Below are 23552 nucleotides of genomic sequence, written 5' to 3'. Positions count from 1 at the left end.
AAGATTTATTCATTGCATGTATTTTTCTCTGAAATTACAAGAAACAACCATAATATTCCGTTTATTTGGCACTTCTGCAATCTGATTAATCCTCTCACTTTTGTTCCCATCACTCCAAGCCTTTTTCCTTGGCGTCGTTGTGACCCTCTACAGCTGTGTTTGCGTATACCTAGGATCAGTTACTAGGGTGAGTGGACGCTTCGCTTATACATTAGCCTTACGCGAGCGAATTTTATGACAGCTTGTGAACCTTGTGACTGATCTACAGTTTCCTCTATATTTCAAAACCAAATATATATATATATGTTTAATTTCTGTATGCCTAGTAGCAGTAACGAGTAAAATAAATCCCAAACCACACGCTACCTTCTCTATAAGCTGGAGGTATAAAGCGAACAAAAGTGATAAAAATAGCTGTTGCTTGCATTTTGGTTGTGTCTACCGGGGATGGCGCATTTACTACGGATTCAACTAAGTCGCGTGTGCTGCTCGCGCATTGCTCAGCGCAACCAGTAGAAGCGGCTCAAATTCTGATTTCTCGAATGTAATTTTCATATCAACATGTCTCTAGCCCTCAAGAATGCTTGGTTGTGCCAACTTAAATGTGTACTGTCAACAGGACTGATCTCCTTGCACTAAGTCGCATTGTTTTTTTTTTCTTTGCAGACAATAATCATGGTGACTTCAGCTGCGACCGGTCCAAGCATAGGACTTCTGATACTGGCGGTCGCCTTCCCCTTCGTCCACTCCAAGGTGCGGAGGCGGGTTGGCACACATCACCGTGCTGTTGTCTTCATCTGTAATTGAGACCACTTTCGTGCACTCGAAGGATTAGTAAATTTTAGCGAGCAGCGTGCAACGGTGTTTTTGGTTGCGTACTAATTACAGAAATACCGGTGGGTTTATGGAAGTGTAATAAGCTGGAATAAAACTAGATTCTTTACAAAAGAATGGTAAGGCATTTTGCGCGAGACTCACAGCACAAACAGTGAACTACAAAATTACTTTTAAAAACGCACTGAGCGCATGACAAACTTTTCCTAATTTACTGAAGTACCAAATCCTCGCGAATAAAAGATGAATGCCAGAGACGACTTGGTTGCATGTGTTTTATGTTTTGCTATTTTTCAGGGAGCAGGTATCTCGACTTTAATCATGTTCGCCGTCCAGCTGGTTTTCATGTGGCTGAGGATTCAAAGCGGCATCAAACCACCGCTCATGCCAGTGACATTGGACTACTGCCAAGAAAACAGCACTTATTGGCGGAGCACACCGAACAATATGTCGGTGACATCATCTAACAACGGGTACCGCAGCGCTTGTCGCTACCGATTTTATCTGTTGCTTCATTGGCACCTCCAATCTATAATTATCTGTTTATTTATATTGAAATTGGGCTTTCTGTTAATGACGACTATACACAGGGGGGCAAAGTACCGATTCCCATTAATTTCGATGACTTAAATTTGTTTTATAGGAACAAATGGCGCTTTAAATTTGCCTTCTTATCAAACAAACAGCGCGTCCTATGACTCAGGGTGAAGTGGAGCGATGGGATTTCCTTTTACGCTACTGAAATCTATTAACTTGAGCCTTGGTCTTAATACATTGGTGTATTGTGTCCTTCCCTTCTATAGGGGCGCGTTCCCACGAAATGGTGTTTTCTAGTCGCAAGCCGCAGCCCTTCAGACGCCAAAGCGGCGGCTTAATTATTTCACTGTAAGGTATCAGATCTTCATTGGAAAAAGCCGCTTGAAAATCTACAGTCAAACTGGAATGAAACGCGAAGAGCGCATTTCGATAAAACAAAAAATTGGTGGGGGCCCTTAACGTCCGCCTTAAGAGTATGGCGCGATAGTTAACACGCTAATGCTGATATATGCAGCATTCGGCATTCTCTACTTAATATTCTTAGATCTCTGGGAGTCACCGTACCACACGTGGCGCAGTGGTGCAGCGGTTAAGCGATGCTTCACTGCCCTGCGACGGCAAGTGCTACCACCGGTGGAGCTTGTGCGATCCAAGCTGCTCTTCCCGAGCAACATCTCGCGACCAATCATTTTTTTATACGTCTTTATTTCTGCATAAAATAGGCCTAGCCTTGCGGCAGAAATCTACCATCTACCTCGAGGGGCAGTTTGCTCATAATCCGATGGGTAGGTTGTGATGACGCCACAAAAAGACGTGACCTATTCGACCCACCTATCTCACAGCTTTCTCCTCTGGCGATTTTTCGGGTGGATTTTTCGCTCATAGTCAAATACGCTGTCGACGCCGCTGACTACGTCCACGCCGGATTTTCTGCGACAAGTGCTTCCTTATGATATCGCATTAAAATAGGTAGTGCGCTAGGCCTAAAAGCCTCAATCTCAGATTTCGCTTGTTTGTTGAACCCTGTCGCCATGTCTTTGCTTGGGGAAAGCAACCTGGGCCTCATAAGCCCCATCGATGGAAGCACCTGCCATCGCAGCGCAGTGGTGCATCGCTAAACGCCTGCACCACTGCGCCTAGTAGTGGTGTGAGAACTGCCTAGATCTGTGACTACAAAGTACAGAATGACCAATTATACATATCACCACGAATCAAGCGTTTATTCCTTCACCCTCAGGGCCTCCGGAACTCTGCTTTATCATTTTGTTTGTGAAGCGATATCAAAACCAGATTTAAGGGCGGTTCACATGCAAGCGATTGAGTGAACTGAGTAATCAGCGGCTGGTCGCAGCGATGCTTTTCGCAAGGCTCCGTTTCACATGCGTCGCGCCAGAGCCTTTACTGCCGTTGCGAATCCCAGTGTTGCTGGAAAAGAATTCGAGCTCGCGTTTGGTTCCGGTGGTTTGCCACCATCAACATGGACAATGTTCATGGATTATTTTTCCAAGATTGCTCAAATGTTTTCAAGAAATAAAGAACTAGTGTTTGTTAAATATCAACTACTTCTTATTTTGATGCCAATCATAGTTTTATTAAATTCGTGCGTGCGTGTGGGAAGCATGTATAGTAAAAAAAGATTGTCTTTCCCGCGCAAATCCTCTTCATGTCACGTGGCTTTTCAGCCGTGCAGTCATTGGTCAGAGGGCGGAGGTATCGCGCTGTAGCTGCGAAAATTTCCAACTTGTTGGAATCCCTTCGCTCTGGCCGGCCGAGCCGCCGCGGCGGGTCGAAACAGGTTTTTATGTCACGGCGACATGATTCGCTGTCATTTCCGCCTGCATGTGAAACAGGCTTTGCCTCCAATGACCGCAGCCACGAATGTCTGCGTCCCCATTGGTCCAGATAGCTGTACTTACTTTGGCGCCTCCTCTCGATGGTTCATTGACAGCTTTAAATTGGTGGGTGGTGAAAACATTTATTGCCAAGGAATACAGAGGGGGGCAAACCCCCTAACATGGCTCGAGGCAACCCTTAGGGGGCTGCCCTTTAGGGCAAACGACAGCCCTTGACGACTGTCTGCTTCAGGGCGTCGGTAATTATCCGGCGCTGCTCAGCAGCAGCGGAGCTGGCCAGGGGAGTCTCCAGTATGACTCCGCAGTAGTGCAGTACGGGTCTGGAGTCGGCGCCAGTGAGAGGCCTCGGTTAAGGTTAGGGAGGGAGCCGGCCGTGCGTAAACAACGCGCCTGGTATCTCGGTAGTAGGTAAGAATATCTCTGAAGGTAAGTAGACGCTCCTGGGATGGCGGAGGGGGTCCAACTCTGGCCTGGAAAGTGAGACCTCGGGCGAGGGAGTGGACATTCTTGTTTCCCGGGAGGCATGCGCTTGCTGGGGTCCAGGTAAGGGTTACGGGGTGGGTGGGGTGCCAGAAGGGTAGAAGCCGAGCCGCGGTGCGGGACATCAGGCCTTTGGCGAAATTGGATAGGGCGGAGTTTGAGTCGGAGAGAATTTTGGTGGCAGAGGTGGAGATGAGAGCGAGTGCAATGGCCGCTTCTTCTGAAATATCCGATGAGTCTGTGGTGGCGTATCCCGATGCGATTAATCTGGCCTGATTGTTAGCGACGGCAAGGAGCACGCGGGAGCCCGACGAGTACGCTGCCGCGTCCACGTAGGCTACCTCGAAGCTGTTGCCGTAGAGCGTGTGTAGGGCTTTGGCGCGGGCTGCCCTGCGTTCTCCGCCGTGCTCGGGGTGCATGTGCTCAGTGAGTGGAAGGATGATAAGATGGGAGGGAGCGTAGGTCTGGAGGTAGGAGGACCCCCGCGATAGGATGGGTGATCGGGGCGATGCCTAGCTGAGAGAGTAGAGTGCGGCCTGCCACTTACCCGACAGGCAAGTCAGTTGTGTTTTTAGGGTGGATTCTGCCAGTTGCTCAGACATACAGTTCCGCCTCTATGCTAATGACATCACTGTCTGGCTAAATCGAGGCAGTGATGCCGACATGGAACACAACCTAAAGTCGGCCGTCAACATCATCGACCCATACGCTCACGCGCGCGGCCTGATCTGCTCCCCTTCCAAAAAAGAACTCTTCCTCTACCGCCCAAGGCCGCACTACACCGCCAACCCTCCCATCTCACTAACTCCAGGGAACCACCATTCCCCTGGTCTCCAAGATTCGCATCCTGGGCCTCGTCCCTCACTCCCACGGCGCGCACGACAACGCCATCCATGCTCGCCAGACCCAAGCCCAACAAGACACCCGTCTCATTCGGCGCGTGGCGAACCGGCGCACGGGTCTGCGAGAGCGGAACACTTTCCGCCTCACCCAAGCATGCATCACAAGCCGCACGGCGTACTCATTCCCCTACCCCCCCTAAAGCAGAAGGAACGGGACCGCATCAACGCGCTCCTCAGGAGCTGCACGAAAGGTTCCCTCCGCCCACCACCCAGCACCTATACTGCCCAGCTTTAAATAGAGCACGGCCACAGAGGCAGGTATTCATTTGGACGACCGCCAAGCAGGCTTGTTGCTAGGCCGCCCCGAGTCATTCAGTTCTTTGTCGGCACTAGTCAGCCCAATAAACAGCTTCTTTCGGAAGTCCTCTTTACTGTCTTCGGGACTGCCGGGCTTAATAGATCAGAAAGGGCGGAAAAAAGAAAGAAGAAAAGTGCCTTCCCCATTGCCGTTACAGTCACCACTACGTGCATTTACCCATTAGCTCTTTCGTCCCAAATTGTTAAGTTAAGGCCTATGTTGCCCGCCTCTCTGAAGCCTGCTTGACCTTGCAAATCCAGCCTCAAACCGAAACCGAAATGAAAACAGAACTGCTAGCGCACCTAATTCGCAACTGGCCTAATTACGCTAAACCTTCGTTAATCGCCCGCCATTTTTTACCTGTCTTCTTTATGCTTCTGTATACAACTATCTTGATTTATGTCTCTTCGTAAGAGGTTCAACGAAGTACATATTCATAAACCACTTCCAAACATGTACCCCACATCAAAGTAGAGAACTGACATGCGCGTGTTCGTGTTTCATTCCAGCCTTACTGTACGTTTGGAATTTGCAGTCGTCTCACTTGCAGAAGTGCGAGGGAGTTGTGAAGTTGGCTCTAAACAAATTCGACAACTGGTTGAGGTTCGCTGTTGTGTGACTGTATGGAATTTTTTACTAAAAAGGGATAAAGGGGAAAGTTTGACTGTAAACCAAGTTTGCAGCGCGCACGAAAAGACTGAACGCCAATGCTCGGGGAATGCGCACGTTCATTGTGCGTAGTGGCAATACGTATAAATATCCTATGTCTTGTTTCACTGCGTTAGAAGTGTCGCTCACGTTTCCGCAAACGCTTTTCTCGCGGGTGTCATGGCCGGAGATTTATGTGGGCGGAGTGCATAGCGAGGAATGGGAGAGGGAAAGGCGAGATACAGATCTGAAAGGGAAAGCAGGAAGCGTTCTGAAATAGGGCCCCTGAGGGAGAGAGAGAAACTAGCAATCTAGTCTGAGAGAAGAGAGAACAGCCATTGGGAAAGGGAACGGGGCCGGCGCATAGCAATAGGACCACTTGCAGGATTCGAAATCGGAAAGACGCCCGTGTGCTGTGCGATGTCAGTGCACGTTAAAGATCCCCAGGTGGTCTAAATTCTTCCGGAGCCCTCCACTACGGCACCTCTCTCTTCCTTTCTTCTTTCACGCCCTCCTTAATCCCTTCCCTTACGGCGCGGTTCAGGTGTCCAACGATATATGAGACAGATACTGTGCCATTTCCTTTCCCCAAAAACAAATTATTATTATTATTATTAAAGACGGTATTAAAACGGGAATTTTAAAAGCGAACATGAGAAGACAAATTAAAATCATAATTCTGGACCATGAATGCCGTATCGCCTTGTTATATCGCCTGTCCCTTTATTTTCTTCCTTCAGAGTCCAGGAACGACCAGCGTTTCTGCTATTATCATCTTTCTGGAATTCCATGTTTAGTACTTGTGGTACGGTTATCCTTGGAATAATCATCAGCTTCGCTACAGGTGAGTGCCGAAACTGTATTTTGTCTTCCCTTCGCAACTTTTCTCGCCCTATGCAGTGTCGCCATTTTTATACAAAAAGCTTACAGAATTGTCCAGGTAAATCAAACGAAGTGAACGCCCACTGTACAAGTTTTAGAGTGGTTGCATTACTGAACGGAAAAATCGCTCACCATTCCGGGCCTTATTTGACCTTGGCTTAACCTTTTGAAGCACAAGACAGCAACAGATTAACTCTGTCAGATTGACAGATTGTCCTTGGTTGATTTACACCAAAATTTGTATCCAACCATAATTGACCGTGCCCCACAATACTGCGACCTCCAAACTTGGCCAGGGCTATTGCGAAAATTTGACCCGGCCCATACCCGAAATTTGCCGTTGGCCGATTTGAACGAAAATTGATGTCCAGCCACAATTTAACGTGCACGACACGACAGCGACCTCTAAATTGAGCCCACGGGCCATTGCCAAAATTATGTTTCTTGACCTTTGGGTATAACTGTTGTTAAACCTGCCTAAACGCGTGCTGTGCAGGAGGTGCTATATCTGCTATCTTCACCACTGACTTGCATTGTTGCGAGGGTTATTTTTTTTTTCGTGAAGAGAATTATGTGTCGCTATGCAGCATGACGACTAGAACTACTGCGAGCCGCGTGCACCGGCACGTGCATCACGCGTCCACTTACCTGTGTATAAGGTTTATGTGTCCTGCAATGCCATTCAGTTTTTTTACTTTTTAGAAGGATTGAAGGCATTCGCTAAAATGTTTGCAAATACTATAGGTCGCAAAAGTCTACGCCACACGGATTCACTGACAAGAATTTATTGCGGCGTTGCAACATGACCTAGTGGCTTGGTACTGTCACCACCGGAAGAATACAACTTCCCTCACACCCTCAGATATACAGACTACTGGCTTAAGTGACTACGCTGACATAAAAAATCTTGTGCGTACACACGCCCCGTACTCATTTGCTGCAATAGAACATGACTCAGCAGGACAGGATTGCCTCTCAGATGAACACACTAATTATTATATTTTTCCTCATTAACGATACCAGATTTAAATAACAATGCAATGTGTGCTGCGAAATTGATAACGAGAACAGTTGCGTCACAATCTATTGGCAATAGTCACAAGATCAGATAATCATGTGGTACTTGGTCAGATATCACAGCAGCAATTAATGTAATTGTACCTGGATATCTCATTATCTGCACTAAGCCTTGTTGATCAAACGCTACACAGTAGCGAAGTGAGTACAGGCGCTGTAAACGTACAGTCTTTGCCAAAAGAATGCAGCCCAAGGTGTCTGCTTCTGACCCCTGCAGCGCGGCTCCTCTTGCGTACTCAGGAACCCTAATCTCACGACGGCGGGAGGAACTCAAGTCCTCCACCCTTCTAAGTTTGACTCTCAAATGTGCTTAAGAACCCCTCTACGCGGTTAGGAAACAAACCCATTGGGGCTGTATATTTTTGACAAAGACTATACCTCACTGGAGTCCCACCTAGACAAATATCATCCGCATACCTTACATACGTTGCGTACTGTGTCATTTAGAAACGTGCTTTAAAGGATGAAGTTGAGCGTAACTATATTTTAGTGGGCAGGCATATAACTGCTATTTTCATCGAGCCTTTGCAGTGGTGCGGACACTTTCTACATAAACAGAAACATTTACCGTTAGGTTGGTTCGCCGTACTCTCCAGCTAAATGAAAGTCACGCCACCAAATAGGTTACGCTATCATGGTACATGGTGTCATAAAATGTTTCATAGAGATGGAACTGTTTCCATTTGAAGTGAAGGACCCTAAAGAAAGAACAGGCGAAAATTAGAATTTTATTACAGAACTTAGCACTAGTGTTTGATTACTCCTAGAAAGTCACCATAATTGGCAAGGGCGGGAAAAAAACTCTTTTCGCTAATGCTGAAGAAAAGAAATCCGATTCGTGAAAATGGCAAAAAATTCATGCGCTAATATCGTACACGGCAAAGGCAAAGATCAAAGCGACCAAACTTTGCTCGTGTGGCGCTATGAAAATAGCGTGGAGGTGATGCCTATTAAGCCTTAGCCGCTTGTCCTATATCATTTCAAAATGGGCCGCCGCGGCGGTGGCTCAGGGGTTAAGACGCTCGGCTGCTGGCCCGAAAGACGCGGGTTCGATCCCGGACGGCATTTAGATGGAGGTGAAGTTCTAGAGGCCCGCGTACTGTGCGATGTCAGTGCACGTTAAAGAGCCCCAGGTGGTCGAAATTTCCGGGGCCCTTCACTACGGCGTCACTCATAGCCTGAGTCACTTTGGGACGTTAAACTCCAATAAACGATTTAAAAATGACTTTAACGTTGATGAGTGGGAATTGATTCTGAATTGACATTCGTAGGAAACTACATTAAAAACCTTACACTTCCTTAATTTGTCTGTTTGTGGCATTTATACCATCTAATTTTCATACCCATTAAGGGCAGTTTAACGGGAGCATCAATTCTTGCAGAGAGGTTCAGGCCTTCCAGAGCCTCCGATCATTTCCACTTGTTGGCGACCTCTGCTCATGTGCTTCTTACTCGAGGGTCGAGGCATGGTATAAGAAGGACAAGATTGCGTTGTAGATGAAAGAAGTGATACGGAGAGAGAAGAAGATAAAATTAGCGTAGTCTGTATAATGCACAAAGGGTGCTATAACGGGTGTTTATAGCGCTCTTTCAGCGAACGCTTACAAGTATCCGAAAAATTGAGTGGTTCATAAATAACGACTGTTTTCGAAAACAAAATCTGACCCGTGGCACTCGTCACTGGTTTCAGTTTTTGTTGCTAGTATTGCGTTAAAATTATAGGCGTTGGTAGAAGCGAAAATAGCGACCACTATCTGTCAGTAGCCAGTGGCAGGTGGCCCACCCGCCTACCGGGCTATGGACGAACTTATTATACTAGGTACACGAACTCCGTAAACTACCTCGGATATATCGAACCTTAGCATGCCGCCTAGGACATAATGGTATTTCGTGTGTACACTTCGCATTCAACGAACCTTACTATGCCAACTCTGCTATAACGAACTTTAGTGTGTTAACCCCGTATATAACAAAGCTAAGTATGCTCCTCGTATATAAAGCACTTTCATGTCGGGACCTTGGATGTAATCAACTTAGTCGGTGGACCTCGTATATAACGAACGCTTGGCTGCTAACGCATTGAAACCATCTACTGAGGATCGCCTAATATATTTCTGATTACCAATAAATTGAAATTTGCTAATTAACTTTTATTTACGAACAATCGTGATAAGTAGTCTGGCGCAATCGCGAGCGCGGATAAGACGATGGTGTATGAGATTTTGGTCGAAGAAAAAAGAGCGCCGCTGATTTCCTTAGTAGTGCCAGGGAAATCGGCTGCTTTCTGCTGGACAAAACCGAAACAGAGCGCATTTGATCTTCATGAGGTCCAGTGCAAACGCAACATTCACTGCTGATCTATCGCACTGCTTATGGCGCCCGGTTTGATCGCGCGTGCTACTCAATCTATGGATGCACATTTTTTTTCCTTTGCCGTCAATAACAATGGTCACGAAGTTGGCGAAAGCTGTTCATTTTTTTCCGTGGTTGGAAACGAAGCCAAATCCTCTCATTTCGTCCTGGGTTGAAACACACCGCAGATGCTTTGATTTGTGACAAAACTGTTTTGCAATGTTCTCTGTAGTAAGATTCCCAGGCAGCTTAACACGCGTCTACTAGATTAAAAAAAAATTTGTATTGAAGCCGGTTCGTCGCTCATCTCTGTGTTTGACGAACGTGAAGCGTATCCTTGGTCTGCAAGTATTGGAACAAGACCACGCACTCAATCCCTGTGCGACATTGCACCGAATAGACGCCTACACCTTTGGCACTGCAGTCCTCGAAAACGGCACTGACCGCACACGTATAATTCGCTGTGAGCCTTCCAAAAAATCTCTTCACAGTCCAGTTCCATACAGCATGCATAAGAGTTTGAACAGTAGTAATGTTGCAACTGTCGATGGATTATACAAGGTGTTTCGCTAAAGATTTTACGCAATTTTTGAAAATAGGTATTTTAAGTTGGAAGAGCGCATTTTCGGCATACCATTGTCAGCGGCGTAATACATCACAACACAGCTAAGACGCGCTAACTAGCAGGCTGGTTAACTAATATTGAATTCTATCTTTTAGCTAATACTGTTAGCCTCCTTAATTATTTGGAACCATGTTAATTACCGTAATTATTATACATATAAGTTTTTAGAATTTTGAAAACGCGAATACCCTTGGCTTTGTGGCCGAACAAATTTTGGCTACATCGCGCCAAAATACATGTCCTTTCCGAAGCATAGATGCCAAGCAACCCCTCCAGTACGCGTAACTGGACGAAATAGCCAACATTTTGGCCCACAGGGTCGAGGGTATCAGCGTTATCAACCCATTATCGAGAGAGAGAGAGAGAGAGAGAAAGATGAACAGAAAGGCAGGGAGGTTAATTAGGCGACGCCCAGTATGCTACCCTACACGGGGGAAAGGAACTTATATGGATATGGCTCACGGTCGGTTACTCGCCTCTGAATTGTAAGGAGCCTAACGTTAATAGTTAAAAGTTAAATACTCAATATGAGTTTGCCAGCCCCCTATTCGGCCCGTGTAATCCTTTTTCTTATGCACCACACCACTGACAATGCGATGGCGGAAAAAGCGATCTTCTATCTAAAAAAGCTATTTTTAAAACTTATGCAAAGCTTTAGGCGAAACTACCTGTATATTAACATCAACATTCCAGCTGTGAAGGCGCCCGTTCTAAAACATTTCGATGGGTACTATGAAGCGTTCGTTAAAATTAGGTGGTAAGGTAACACAGCAACTATAATTTACGTTCTCTCCGGTGAATTAAGTCCACTGAGAAAATACTTCTTTTACCTCGATGTAGGGTACAACTCAGCCTACAACTGAAAAGAGTAGCAATAGCATAGTTTCTGGCTGGTATTGGCAATTAACTTCACAAAGTTCTTGCTAGTAGCCGCACATTTACTAACTTGGAAACTTGGTTAATTTCGCCTTGCAGGTGAGCATAAGAAACCCACAGCGAGCGCCTGCCATCTCAACAGTTCGTTCGTCACTCTTTGGAGGAAGCTAGGTGTTGTTGCCAGCAGTCAAGTAGAACACGTGCGTAGAACTTCATGTTCCCACGGAATAAAAGTCACGCTTCGGACGCATGTGTGACCCGAACATGTATACTTTGTTTACTCAATTTAAACTACTTATGATATGTTGTTTAGTATTTTTTCTATGTGTTCATATTCCCATCGCGTACCTAAACAGCACCGCAGTTATCATCGTCGCCGAATTTAGGACTGTTTAGAAACTTTCCCCAGAAATACTTTACTGCTCTTCATTTTCCACAGCAAAACTAGTATATCTGGGATTTCCCATTCAGATCATCACTGTCCAGGAGAAAGAACCAATTACAACAAAGTTGCACACAAAATTAGCGCCAAAAAAGGGTTAGTGCTATTACTCAGTAGACATGTTGTTCCTTGCTTCGTTTTGTTTTTGTTGGCATTATACTCTAGACATAACATGGTCCCCTTTAAATCACATTCAGCTATGCAGGTCTGGACATTTGAAAACAGTAAGCCAACAATGAATTGCCTTGCTTTTATCTCTTGAACCTTGGATTTCTTGAAAGATGCCATTTTTTTGCTTGTTGCTACTTATGCGTGCTGTGGTTAACGAAGCTGAATTGAACAGTGCATACATTGGTTCAATTCAAACGCAGTTGTGAGGAAAAAAAAAACACAAGCTGTTTTCGCGACACGTTTCTCTTGCAGACGCCTCAGGATGGGCGACAAGACCACCTAGCGACTACGGCACTTTTGTGGAAAGAGGATGTGCCCCAATCAAGAACGATGCTTTAGTGGAGTAGGCGTAGAGTGATAAACATTTCGGAAATAAATTAATTCCTGCAGAAATAAATTATTCGTGGATTTAGCCTAGCACTTCCTCTTGTACTGAAAATGCTTTTAAAATAAATAATATTGCCTTGCCTGTGTTCCACACACATGCGCGTATGGCACCACCCGGAACGCTGTGCGACGAACGGTCGCATTACAGTTTTGATACGAAAGTCTAGGAAGGCATACAATAGAAGGTGCAGATGTCATTGGTTCGAATCCCTCTTACAAGCTATCCTCCATATTGTAAAACACATGTAAGCTATATGCAACGATAAATCGTATAATAACATCCGGATCGCTGCTCGACAAACGGTTGCGTCACAATTTTGGTCTGAATGCCGGGAAAACTGGCGCCACATGGAAATCGGGAAATGATCAGTATAAACAAGCGATGTGTACAGGGCTGTCCGAAATGGCAGTGCTCGTCTTGCTATGTGCGTCTGTGGCCGCTTGATGATGTCAACTTGTTTATAAAATCCCAAGGATTTTGTGTACAATATCCAACACACGCACGCCCGCGCGCGCGCACGCGCACACGCGTACACACAGACACACGCGCACGCACACACACGCCGCCAGCTTTTCTGCTAATGAGACTAGTAATACTTCCGGATTAAAAAGTTCATGTACTCCAAAATTAAAATCAATAGTCATGCGCATTAAAATATTATGGTCTGCAAGCTTACAGGATGTGCTAATTCCCAGTCTAAATAAATACGAAATTGCTGTTGCGCAACAGAAATTTTTGTTGCGGGAGAGAAATTTCTGTCGCGTTACAGACATTTTTGTTGTCGCAACAGAACATTCTGTTGCGAAGACGGAACGATATGTTGTTGCGACAGAGTAATCTATTACGACGACAGAACGTTCTGTTGCGGTAACAGAACGTTTTCTTGTGACTACAGAAGACAGAAGGCACGACACAGAGCGTTCTGTAGCGACAACGGAAGCACTCTAGCGGCGACAGAAGACAGAACACACACTACAGACTGTTCTGTAGCGACAAAAGATGTTTTGGTCGCGTGACAGAAACGCCGAACTTCTGCTGCGCCAAAACAAAGCATGAGCGCAAAAAATGTGACCATGAGAACTTCATCGCGTATAGTTGTAAGTTGTCCCAGCTAAAGCGAATCAAAATTTACAGTACAAAAGCTTTCTTCTGAACTGAAATGAAGTGATGAATTCTTAGGTAATGTGTACAGTAGCGGCAATTTTCTTCGTACCTCCTACCTCTTTATAATTATTTGGAGTTAATTAACATTGTAAACATGTCTTTAAGCTATACGAAAGTGATCCACCACCCCGAAAATTGTGTACCTATGTAAAGTGAAGGCTAGTGCTTTTTTTGCTCCCTCAACATTTAGTCATGAACAAATGGCTTTTTAAACATGCATTTAAGTGATCAGATATTAAAAGAAAAAGGTTGACGCTACAGAGATAGTCGGGCTTAGAGGCTTCAGATAAGGTCATTTTAGCGTGCGCCTTTTTATTTCGCGATGAAAGCCCGCGAAAATTCAGAATACCGGTTACAGTGCGCTGCATGCGTATGAATGCGCAGGATTGGCAGTGCATTTTTTCGCGCCAAGGGTTGTGCGGCTAGTTATAAACGGCTGGTTCGAATTTAAGCCGTATTTAAAAATATAAAAATTCGTTGACTATTTATTAGAGGAGAAAAAGAAAAAATATTCTCCAATACGTTACTTATCTTTTAACAACGTTCATTTCATCCTAATGCGAAGAAACGCTTTTCTTTATGTTTTAAATTTTTTGACCGAAGTGAGTGCACTATTTAATTTACAATTATTTGTTCGCAACTCCTTACAGGCTTCAATATTTGGGAGTAGCTTTTAGATTATGGGCTTGTGCGCATTTACACAAATAATATGTAGCATATTAGGAACCATGGAAAACCTCCTACGAAGCAGAAGACCCCAGACCACATGCAGTTTCCGGTAAGTGCAAACCCATCCAGACATTCCGCGCCACCCTTACTTAACAGCTTGAAAAGTAAACACTCAGCCAGGCAAGGGGGGATGGGGGCATCTTAAACTTGTTTAAATTGTCTTCGAATCATCCTAAACACTCAAAGATGCCCACTGCTCAAAGGTTTTTCCAACCTCTGCAGTGCAGTCTGAGCGAAACATTCTACAAAGCGCGCATGAAGCTTCTGTATACAGAAGTCATGCGGCAGTACTGTTCAGAGGGTTCATATCCCTAGTTCAGACCAACACAAGCGTATGGAGAGTGCAATGTGGAAGCACTGTCAACGCTCATCCCGACATCCCGCTCTGCGGTCACGATTTCTACTTATAAAGGCGCCTCAAAGGGAAAACGGGCGATTTTCTCCGTGCGCAGCGCACGTAGATGTTGAGAGATAGAAGGGGGGGGGGGGGGGAGGCGGGGGGGGGGGGGCTTGCCGCACACAAAAATAAATACAAGCGCAATGGGAACAATCATTTTCGGGGCACTCTAAAGCAAACGAGGGAACGTAGTTGGCGGTGCACCTAACTGACAAAGGGCAGCGCACTTAAACACGACAGTACTCAGACGACACTCCCAGGGTGCTGACTAAATCCTAAATGCTTATTCCGCTAATCGCGAAATGTAAGCACACAAGCTGGCCGAGATGGCAAAGAAAAAAAGAGAGGAAAACACTGAAAGAGGCCACACGCGCGAAACGCTTCAACGAGATGACACGGGGGTAAATGTAATAACAAACCAGCCGACACAACCCGCGACAACTGTTGGCTGGCTCAAAAGCAGCAGCCATGGCGGCACGTGCACAAAGGATTCATTCCTTCAGCAGACGCGATGCAGAGACAGAGCTTGGAAGAGGCTACCAGGGTGTCCGAATGGAGGACTTCACATACAAGAAAGATGACGTTAAAAGTATTTTCCCGCCGGCGGCCGCTTGAGAGGTAAGGTAAAGTAAAGGGTGACAATCGATGCGGGAGCGGGAAATGGGGCCTGAAAGCCTCGGGAGGACAAGGGAAAGGGAAGTTGCTGGGATTGGCAGGGATACTTTTTTAATATTTTTTTTAGAGGGGTTCCGGTGGACGTGAAGGGGGAGGGGACCGGAGAGGGAAGAGGGCAGACAGGAGCTTACCTAAGAAGTAAAAATGGCCTCCGAAAATTCAGCCGGTCTCGAAAGCTACTGCTAAAAAGAAGGAACAAAAGTGTCTCTGCGTTACATCCCACACATCGCGGTGCGCAAATCGGGTACTGTCGCATTATGGTCACCGCTCTTCAGTGTGTCTCTGCTCACCAGCGATGGCCGTGTATGTAGGTGCCGCTCGTAACTACTATGGGCTCTTCTGTACTTACACCAAGCCTGCTTTTGCCCTCTTCACTATTCCTCTTTCTCTCTCTCTGCGCGGAAAAGCCGTTTGGCAAGATGGATGCCGAGACAGCCGGGCGGACGAGCTGCTGGACTCGGGGTCAACGGTAGCGCACCTTTGTTTTGCTTGTCGGTATAGTGGTGTGTTAAGGCCGGGATACAAGGAGCGTTTTTACGCAAGCAATTTGGCGATTTTAGCTCGACGGAGCGCCCTAGATGCCCGGTGTCGCGAGAAAACGCCCGCCGCAGCCGATCTGGCCCCGCCAGGTATTGATGCGCGGCGTCCGGCGAGGCCGGAACCGGCAGCCGAAGCAAGCCAATAGCAGCGCAGAAATCCCGCTCTTACGGTTTGGCTGCCTCCGCCGCAGCCGCCACCGCCAACATGGCCGCCATGGCCGCCATGGCCGACGAGCAAAGTAGTGTTTATTGCACGGAAATGTTGTTACCGTGAAAATAAACGCTTCATCAGACATGAAATCTCAATTTTTTGTTTTGGAGAACACGACCGAATCTTGGATCGATATGCCTGCCTTTCATCCCTGAAGCCAACGGCACGCAGAAAACAGCAGCCGATGGTAGCCACGGCTCAGCGGGCATCGAAAGGTACGCGACCGCATGAATTCGAGACCGCAAAACCTTGTAGATATCTATGCACGCGTGCTGCAATCTGTGCAGTGGTGTGTAAATGAACAATTTCGTTATTCTAACAGAGGAGTCAGCGTCGCTGCTCTCAAAGAGCCCCTTGCTCAATGGTATTTGCCTCTTGATGATCACAATGCTTTCGCGCTGAGAGATACGCGGCGGCGGGCTGCCGCTAATTCGCTCCATGTATCCCAGGCCGGGCGTCGCGCCGCCACGACGTTTTCTGCCGCGCGAACATCGCCGAAAAAAAAACGTCGCATGTATCCCAGGCTTTAGTGCTGTGGCACGGACATGTTTCCGCTTATTCAGTACGCAAGTGAGCGCAGGCTGTATACATCGTCCGCGAAGACGCTGCGCTGAACTACCCAATGGACATCGAAGATCTGGACAGAGCAATGAAGTGTTCTGGGACGGCGACAACAAGCACCACGGTTATCTGCAATGCCCGCATCATCCATTTGACCGGTAAGTTGCCGTTGCTGCTAAGCGCATTCATGTGGAATGAGAAGGGACAGATGATTTGTAACGCTCGCTTTTAAGCGCAGAAAAACAATGAAGTGGCTGTCTGGAGGAAGGAGCACAGGATGGGGAGAGCCAAAGCGAAAGCGAGCCCGATGGATGGAAGAAGGTGCGTCGAGTGTGTGTTCCTGTTTCCTGCCTGTAGCAGCTATTTGGGCTTAAGTGCGTAGGTTTTAAATAAATAATATTAGCCTCGCGACACCCTTGAAAGGTAGAGTTTTGCTTCCTACCACGAGAGGTGACAGGACGCTCGAGCGTTCGATCTGTGTTGTCTGCGGCTAAAGGTGCGGTGCTTTAAAACGAGTAGTCGTTTGCACTTGCAATGGTTTCACTCCGGCGCCGCCACATAGCTGTGTGAACGGCGAAGGCAGAAGCGCTAAGTTCAAAACAAAGCAGATGCGGTATAGTATTTCCCTTTGTTTGTTCCGTCGAAGATCGCTCCAGCGCTGTAGTCAAGCGTGCTCATGTCTGTGCATTGAGTCATGAACACACTTGTCTGCAGCGTTAGAGTGACGGTCTACCGAGCAAAAGAAACTAAATTTTAACGCGCGTAATGTGTCCCACAAGAAGTGCTTCCAATATGTGGGCTATAACGTTCCGCAGCTATACAAATGAGCGGTGCGCTGGGGATGTCGAAGTGGCAGGCTTCTAATTTAATTAATCGACCTGCGGTACGTTATGCGCTGACATGGCACAGCTCACAGGCGTCTGAAATTTCCCCTCCATCGAAATGCGGCCGTCTATTTCGGGATTCGATCCCGCAGCTATGACATCAGCAGCCGAACGCTAAACCACTAAGCCACCGCAACAGAAGCCGCGTTTACATGAATGCCCCTGTAGCGTATCGCATCAATGTTGTGTCGTATCTTTCGCATGTAAAGCAGCATAATGTGCCTTGAAGAGCGTTAAATCCACTAGTAGGATTTGGTAGACGACTTTGACCTGAGGGGGGCGACGCGTCGCTAATGTGTGCGTACATGCCTCTTAGGCGTGCACGCACACATTAGCGCCCCACCTGCGGTATAGAATCCATATTGCGCCGTGCAGAAAGAAGCGACAAATGTCTGGCAAGGGAGATCGGTAATCGTTAGCATTCTTATTTCCTTCGTCCTTTTTCTGTCTGACATTATTTTAGCCCCCTTTTTTGCTTTTTTTTTCTGTGCTGTGTCTCCACATTTTACTTTCGCCCCTGTCTAGGCTTTCTCTTCAATGGGCTTTTTGATATTATTTTATGCGACAAAGCTGTATAACTGTGTGTTGACGCCATATCTGATTTATTATTTTTATTCAGAAGTTTCATCCTTTGCTATGGACGTAAAAACTAAATACGGCCTTATTTCTGCTGTCCTCAATTTTATTTCTCTTGTTCCCCTATCTGTGCTTTCTCATTATTTTTTTCTTGTTTTATTCAACTTTTTTCTTTCCTATTTCCTTCCTGTTCTTTCTGTGTTATCCTGTTATCCTTTATTTTTTCGGATGGTGCAGTCTTTTTCTGTCCCTTGCATTTTTTATTGCTCATTCTGCGAACATGTCAGCACACAGGCATAATTTTAGCTCAATATTCTCGTTTCATGTTCTCTTTATATTTTCTCAATATTCATTGCTTTATAATCGTTCATGTCTCCTTTGCGTTTTGTTCTCGCCATCGCCTTTACTTTTTCTCTTTCTGTTTCTCACGTCAGCTCTTCTTCATCATGCTATTCATTCTCTTTTTGTCTGAATGTTCGCGACGATATCTGCACCTCTACTTCTTCCAGCTTATTTTTTTTTTCTTTTACAAGCGTGCAGAGGATAGTTTTGCTCTGTACCTAAGGGTGGTGTATTTCTAAATTCCCTTCTTGGTTAATTCTTGTTTTAGCTTCTGAATGAATTTACTTCTAATCCACTTTAAGCGCGGCATTCAGTGCTAGCCTAGATTGTCTTTCACTTCTATTTTTTTATTTTTGAGAGGGTTATTACTAGAGCGTCACCCTGTTATTATGACACCGTGGTCAACCACCTGTACTTGATAGCGTGCAAAATTAAGTAAAAACGATTCCCCTTTATTTAGGAATTTTGTAACACTTCACTGAAACGCCCCGAACATTTCGCTAAAAAAATGTGGTTGGTCTGCAGTTTAATCTTCAGTCAGTGCTCCTGACAGTTCCTGGAAAAGTTTCATCATGAAACTCCACGCAGCCTAGACATATTCGGTCCAGATGGCAATGCACCTGGGCGTACGTACCTTGGATCAATACAATTTGCAGCAAAGTCCATTGTTATTGTTGTACTCATTGCCTGGATAGAAGATTTCTAAGATAATGCCGTAACACCACTCATATATGAGCAGTACATGTGCAATTTACCCATTGGCAAAGCTCAGTAGGTAAAAGTTGTATCTCATAAAAAATGTCATTTCATCTTAGGAGAGTTCATGAGGAAGCTCGTGAAACAAGTGCAATGACTTTGAAGCTTGGCTACCCAGTGAGCTTACGGGAATTCCTGAAATGAAATGGCCAACCTAGGCGCTATTGAAAGGTTGCTGTTCATTGAAGCTAAATGAAGTGGGTTATTCTGGCTCCTTAGCTTTGGAGTGATGTTGCAAGATAAAGATAATTGTGGTGATTGTATAATGCTCTGTATTCTGGTACCTTGACCTTCGTTCGTAATTAGTTGCACTTTTTATATTCATACCTTTATTCTGGCTACTTTTTCAGCCACTAACACTGTGAGATACGCTTTCTTCGTGGTTGAAATGTGAGAATGCTATTCGTATATGATTTGCGAAACATTGTGTGAATGTGTTAACGGGTTTTATTGAGTAATCTAGCAAAGATACCATTATTATATTCTCTTTTCACAGTTTGTGGAGCCAGCTCTGTAATTGGAAATACAGACCATACCGCTCTGAAGCTTCCTTTAAAAGATGAGTTAAAACGCTTTGTTAACATCAAATAAAATATAACCGGCGAATAACTTGGCTACTTTAGCTTGGAGGTGGTCCTAGGCAGGTTTTTGTGGTATACTTGGCCGAACTGCTTCAACATGCTTCCTCTCTCTACGCTGTACAGCTTATATGATCTTGTAATTTATAGCTTGTGTATATTTAAGGAAATTGGGCTGTGCAGAAAGCGCAGCGGAAGAGCGGAGAGAGCGTGCAGAACCACTCCGTCAACATTGGTGGCTGACTAGCAGACTCCGCATGTCGGCTGGTGGGCATTAACAGTTTTGGTGTTTATTACCCTTAGCATATTAGAACAGGGTTAATATCCTAGATAAGAAAGCATTGTTAGTATTTTCATAGCCTTCTGCAAATATTCAACGAACAGCTAGACAAGAAAAACGTGTTCCCCAAGTGGAAACAGGTGTACACGGCAGACGGCTAAACATTTTCGCCCAATTCTATTCAAGGGTACTGCCGCATGCAATAATGTGGTCAGTGCTTACAGTGTCGCAATCCTGCCTGGTGGTGGTTTTCCTGGGGAAAATTTTAAGTCTGGTACCATAAAAATCGTTTTCGCAGTTTTCCAATGAGGCATGTAACCTCGTATAAAGAATCTTCTGGTAAAACACGAATGATTATATTTGTATGGACTTTTTCTCGAATCTTCTGCAGAAGCGGAGCTGCAGAGAAGCAGATATGTTGAAGCGCCACAAGCTGATTCCGAGTTATACACAGCGTAGGAGTACTGGACCTTCAAGGCTAAAGTTAATTTTTCAGCAACTTCCGTGTTGAGTGCATTGTAGTAATTGTGTGCGCCACTGTTTGTTGTTATGTAAAATTTTTATTTTCATGCATAACTAGACAGTATATGCTAGATCTCTCTCAGCTGCCCGTGGAATAGGCTGAAGCGGAAAGAAAAGAACTACTGACACAATTTTTGAAATCCTTTTCAGCAGAAGCAGACAGACGTGGGCCACATTCTTTAACCTTTACGCCGTTAGTTGGATGGGTCCTGAGTGTGTATCGTAAATATATGCATCTCATATTGTGCTGCAAAATCACATATCATTAAAATATGTCGGCATAAAATGTCGTGAAGCCAACCTGGACATGACCATGCATGCGGCGAAGCATAAGTGCCCAGGACGCCCCAGGAGTGCCAGAATTCGAAGCATCTATAAATTTTTTAGGAATTACCTAAATGCTGCTTTTACGTGACTGATAGACTAAAAATCGGTGTACATGAATGGTTAGTTTCTCGAACAGGCTAATTAACGACAATTTATGAGTTTTCCGTTTTTTGTACTTCGACTTCTCCAAGAGGCTAATTAACGACAATTTATGAGTTTTCCGTCGTTTTTTTTGTAGTGCGGCTTTTGTGAAAACATTTCCATTTAGTACAAGCTGCGGTGCCTGAGGGCTTCGGCGTTCAGCTTCTAATGAAAAAAATCGAGGACCCCATCCCGTCTGTGGTGGCGCTGATTTCGATGAAGGCGAAATTGAAAATCACCCAAGTGCTGTGCGCTGTCAGCGCACATTACAGAACATCAAAAGAGAGTAATTACTTATTGGCATCCACCCAAGCGCAGCCGTTAGGCTACTCAGAAAAGCTATGTAATTACATCCTTATTACAATCTACTCCACCTCGGAGGATTCTCCTAAACACTTGGCTGTTACAGAACATCACGTCGCCTAAATGATTCTGGATCTCCCCATTACGTCGTCCCTCAAAGCCAGCGTATCGCATTGTTATATTTGACCCCATAAGTCAAAGAAGTTTCATTTAGTTCTATTTTTAAATTTAGTGTGTCTTTCTTAGTGTTATTTCGATTTTTTTTCATTTTAGACGCAATGAAGACACGTTTATGGTACAAAAACTTTTCCATTTATGTTTCATTCACATTTGCATATTCTTTTTTCTCCGTGCAGGTGTTCCTGTTCATGCACCTCGTCCCCAGTGTCGAGGCATGGACCTAAATAAACGGCGGCTACCTACAGGTGTTGTTGTTCTGCATGTGCTTTGCATGCTCACTCAATTTGCTGTGCTGAGCTGGCAGCTCCGTATGCCTTCAAATAACTGTGATGTCCAACCCGCCATTAGAAATATTTCGTCATAGTTGCCTCTAGTAACAATCCACGCGTCTAAATATTTTGATATTAGGGGAGAACAGAGTGAAAATAGCTTGCGAATGCATCATAGGAGATTCAACAACAGAACATATGAATACGGAACGTCAGAGTGCAGACCAGCACAAGGCAGACCGTCAGATTACAGAACAACAGACTACAGAACAACAGGCTACAGAAACACGGACTACAGAACGTCAAAATACAAAACGTTAGAATACCTAATGTCAGAATATAGAATGTCAGACTACATGTCAAATTTACGACAAGACGAGAGACCATCAGAAATTTTATGTTGTCTTTTTCGAATGGGGACGGCTTCATTTGCACGATTTTTACATTGATATACCTTTCGCAGTCTTACTATCTCCTTTACTAGTCAGTGAGTAGAGAGTAAAAACCGTTATAATTATGTACTGATGGTAAAAGGTAGGTTGTATAATCACTAGGTTATCTAGTGCCACGGAAGTTCACGTAAAAGGCCTTAAAAAGAATAGGCATGGTCAAAAATGAGCTGCGCACGCTAGTTAACATAGAGCTCAAGGTGTCGTTACCTGTACGGAGGCTAAGATGGGTAAGGTGGCCGAAGAATTGTGCAAAGATTTGTACAGCATCCGTAAACATAACGGTACTATTACAAAGAAAATGGCGTTCAGCATTTGAATATTCTTTCGATAAGTAAAGAAAGCATTGGAAGCAATGCAAAATGGAAGAGCGGAAGGTGTGGATAATGTAACGGCCGATCTGCTCAAGCGCGGTGGGGAGAGTGCGAAGGAAAGGCTTTCCGCCCTTACGCGCATTGCCTTCAGGCCTCGAGCGGACTAGAAGTTCAGAACAGCGCAAAACTATTGACACATAAGAACAGGACCATCATGCGCTTGCAAAATTTCGGACGGGTCAACTGGCACTCCATTCCTTAAAAGTTATTTACTTACTTTTTTTATAGAATCAGGCAACCTTAGACGTCAGTCAAGAAAGAGACCAGGGTTTCATTCGAATACTCGAGAATAGATCATATTCAAACCATCAATCAAGTATACAGAAATGTGCAAAACAGAGCGAACGTTCATGTAAAGATTGCGATGAAGTACTTAATTCACCCGAAACAACCGCACTCAAGCAGGCAGTGTGCATCCAGAGGGAAGAATAGTTGTGTATGTTGGTGGTGGAAAATTACTATAGGGGCTTCATGTTGGCAATAGTCCTTCATCGGCAAAGTTGAAAAATCCCAATCAAGAAGGGTATCAGCAAAGAGGTACCATCTCGTCACTACTTTTCACCGCGTTTTCACAGAAGGCATTCGGGGTATAGGTTTGGGAAGAGTTGGGCGGAAAAGTTTAAGTATGGCACCTTAGTAATCTTCTTTTGGAGGGTGACAGTGCCACACTCAGCAACTCAAGGGACGACTTGCAGAACACTGTTGAGGGTCTAGTGAAGGTAAGAAGAACGAGGCCTGAAACATAATATAAAAGAAAACAATGCAATATTCAGCAGTCTGAGATAGAAACAGCAATCAGCGAAAGGCAGTGCTACATTGGAAGTGGAAAACGAATACACCTGCGGTACACTCTAAGCCAAAAAGGACTTAATGGGGGCGAGAAGTTTGTCACTTTGGTGACGAACTGATTTTGCCACAACCATTAGTCCT

General features: G+C 45.3%; 1 protein-coding gene across 1 annotated transcript in view; it reads left to right on the top strand.

Annotated features, from left to right (window-relative positions):
- Nucleotides 1-12446, top strand: part of LOC144099482 (sodium-coupled monocarboxylate transporter 2-like) — a 42854-nt gene extending 30408 nt beyond the window's left edge. The window contains exons 11-16 of the mRNA XM_077632814.1: nt 120-187; nt 667-753; nt 1132-1321; nt 6310-6396; nt 11464-11564; nt 12230-12446. Coding sequence (XP_077488940.1) covers nt 120-187; nt 667-753; nt 1132-1321; nt 6310-6396; nt 11464-11564; nt 12230-12316 — 620 coding nt within the window. The 3' untranslated portion in view covers nt 12317-12446. The remainder of the gene's footprint in view (nt 1-119; nt 188-666; nt 754-1131; nt 1322-6309; nt 6397-11463; nt 11565-12229) is intronic.
- Nucleotides 12447-23552: the final 11106 nt, after the last annotated feature.

Source organism: Amblyomma americanum, chromosome 7 (assembly GCF_052857255.1).
Source record: "Amblyomma americanum isolate KBUSLIRL-KWMA chromosome 7, ASM5285725v1, whole genome shotgun sequence".
NCBI classification, from domain to species: Eukaryota; Metazoa; Arthropoda; class Arachnida; order Ixodida; family Ixodidae; genus Amblyomma; species Amblyomma americanum.
The sequence above is the reverse complement of the archived record's forward strand: the minus strand, read 5'-3'. Positions and strand labels throughout refer to the sequence as shown.